General features: G+C 53.8%; 1 protein-coding gene across 1 annotated transcript; it reads left to right on the top strand.

Moving 5' to 3' along the window:
• Nucleotides 1–356: 356 nt before the first annotated feature.
• Nucleotides 357–1,172, top strand: LOC308331760 (sn-1-specific diacylglycerol lipase ABHD11-like; the record flags this gene model as incomplete). Its single annotated transcript, XM_080787250.1, has 1 exon — nt 357–1,172. The coding sequence occupies one exon, from the start codon at nt 357–359 to the stop codon at nt 1,170–1,172; it is 816 nt and encodes a 271-aa protein (XP_080643376.1).

Below are 1,172 nucleotides of genomic sequence, written 5' to 3'. Positions count from 1 at the left end.
GGAGTTCCAGGTGGTCAGTTGTACCCAAATATGGAGTATGTGACGTGGCAAGACTCAAAGAGGTGGTAACATTAACGACTCACAAATATTTAGTGACCAACTGTCACCTTCGCTGATGATGTCATCAGGCATTGATGGCGGCAGACGCATAGTGACCTTTTAGCTCTGCTTTAATTTTGCAACAGACATTCTTTGGAGTACTCTCACTGATTGACTGCTGTAGATCGGGTTGTACTTAAATCCAAATGCTTGTGTTTGACCTCCGACAATCGTGCTAAATCTTTGCCATGAGTGTTTTCCAACGCATGATTCGGGGAGGACTGTCGAGTGGGCGGACGGCAGCATGTTTTCGGGACATGTGCTCCTGCAGCCCAGTCAACCTGACCTATGATGTCTTCGACGGGGAAGGAGACAGCACCCCACTTGTCTTTCTCCATGGCCTATTTGGCAGCAAGTCTAACTTCCGCTCAATAGCCAAATCCCTCGCGCACCGCACAGGCAGGAAGGTGCTGACCGTGGACGCACGTAACCACGGCGACAGCACACACAGCCCCGTGCTGAGCTACGAGGCGATGACCAACGACTTGAAACACCTGCTCGCCCAGCTCGACCTCGACAAGTGCGTCCTGATTGGTCACAGCATGGGAGGCAAAGTAGCCATGGCGACCGCCCTTACACAGCCGAGTCTTGTGGAGAGATTGGTGGTGGTGGACATCAGCCCGGCTCAGACCACCTCTCCCACAAACTTCCACGGCTACATCAGAGCCATGCAAGGCATGACGATCCCCAGCGGTGACATCCCTCACTCCAACGCCAGACAAATGGCCGAGGACCAGTTGCGCTCGCTGGTCAAGGAGTACTCAGTGCGTCAGTTTCTGTTGACCAACCTGGTGGTGCATAACGGTCACTACGCCTGGAGAGTCAACCTGAAGGCCATCTCGACCTACCTCGACGACATCGCGAGCTTCCCCAGCTTCAACGGAAGTTACGGTGGTCCCACGCTCTTCCTTGCCGGAGGCAGCTCTGCTCACATCAGTTCGGACGACTACCCAGAAATCCAACGTTTGTTCCCTCACGCCGACGTACAGTACATCCCAGACGCCAGCCATTGGGTCCACGCAGACAAACCCATATACTTTATCAGCTCCATCATATCCTTTCTGCAGTCCTAG

This window comes from Protomyctophum bolini (genome assembly GCF_963924005.1).
Source record: "Protomyctophum bolini genome assembly, chromosome: 17".
Classification (NCBI taxonomy): Eukaryota; Metazoa; Chordata; class Actinopteri; order Myctophiformes; family Myctophidae; genus Protomyctophum; species Protomyctophum bolini.
Note: the sequence above shows the minus strand (reverse complement) of the source record. Positions and strands in the feature narration are given on the sequence as shown.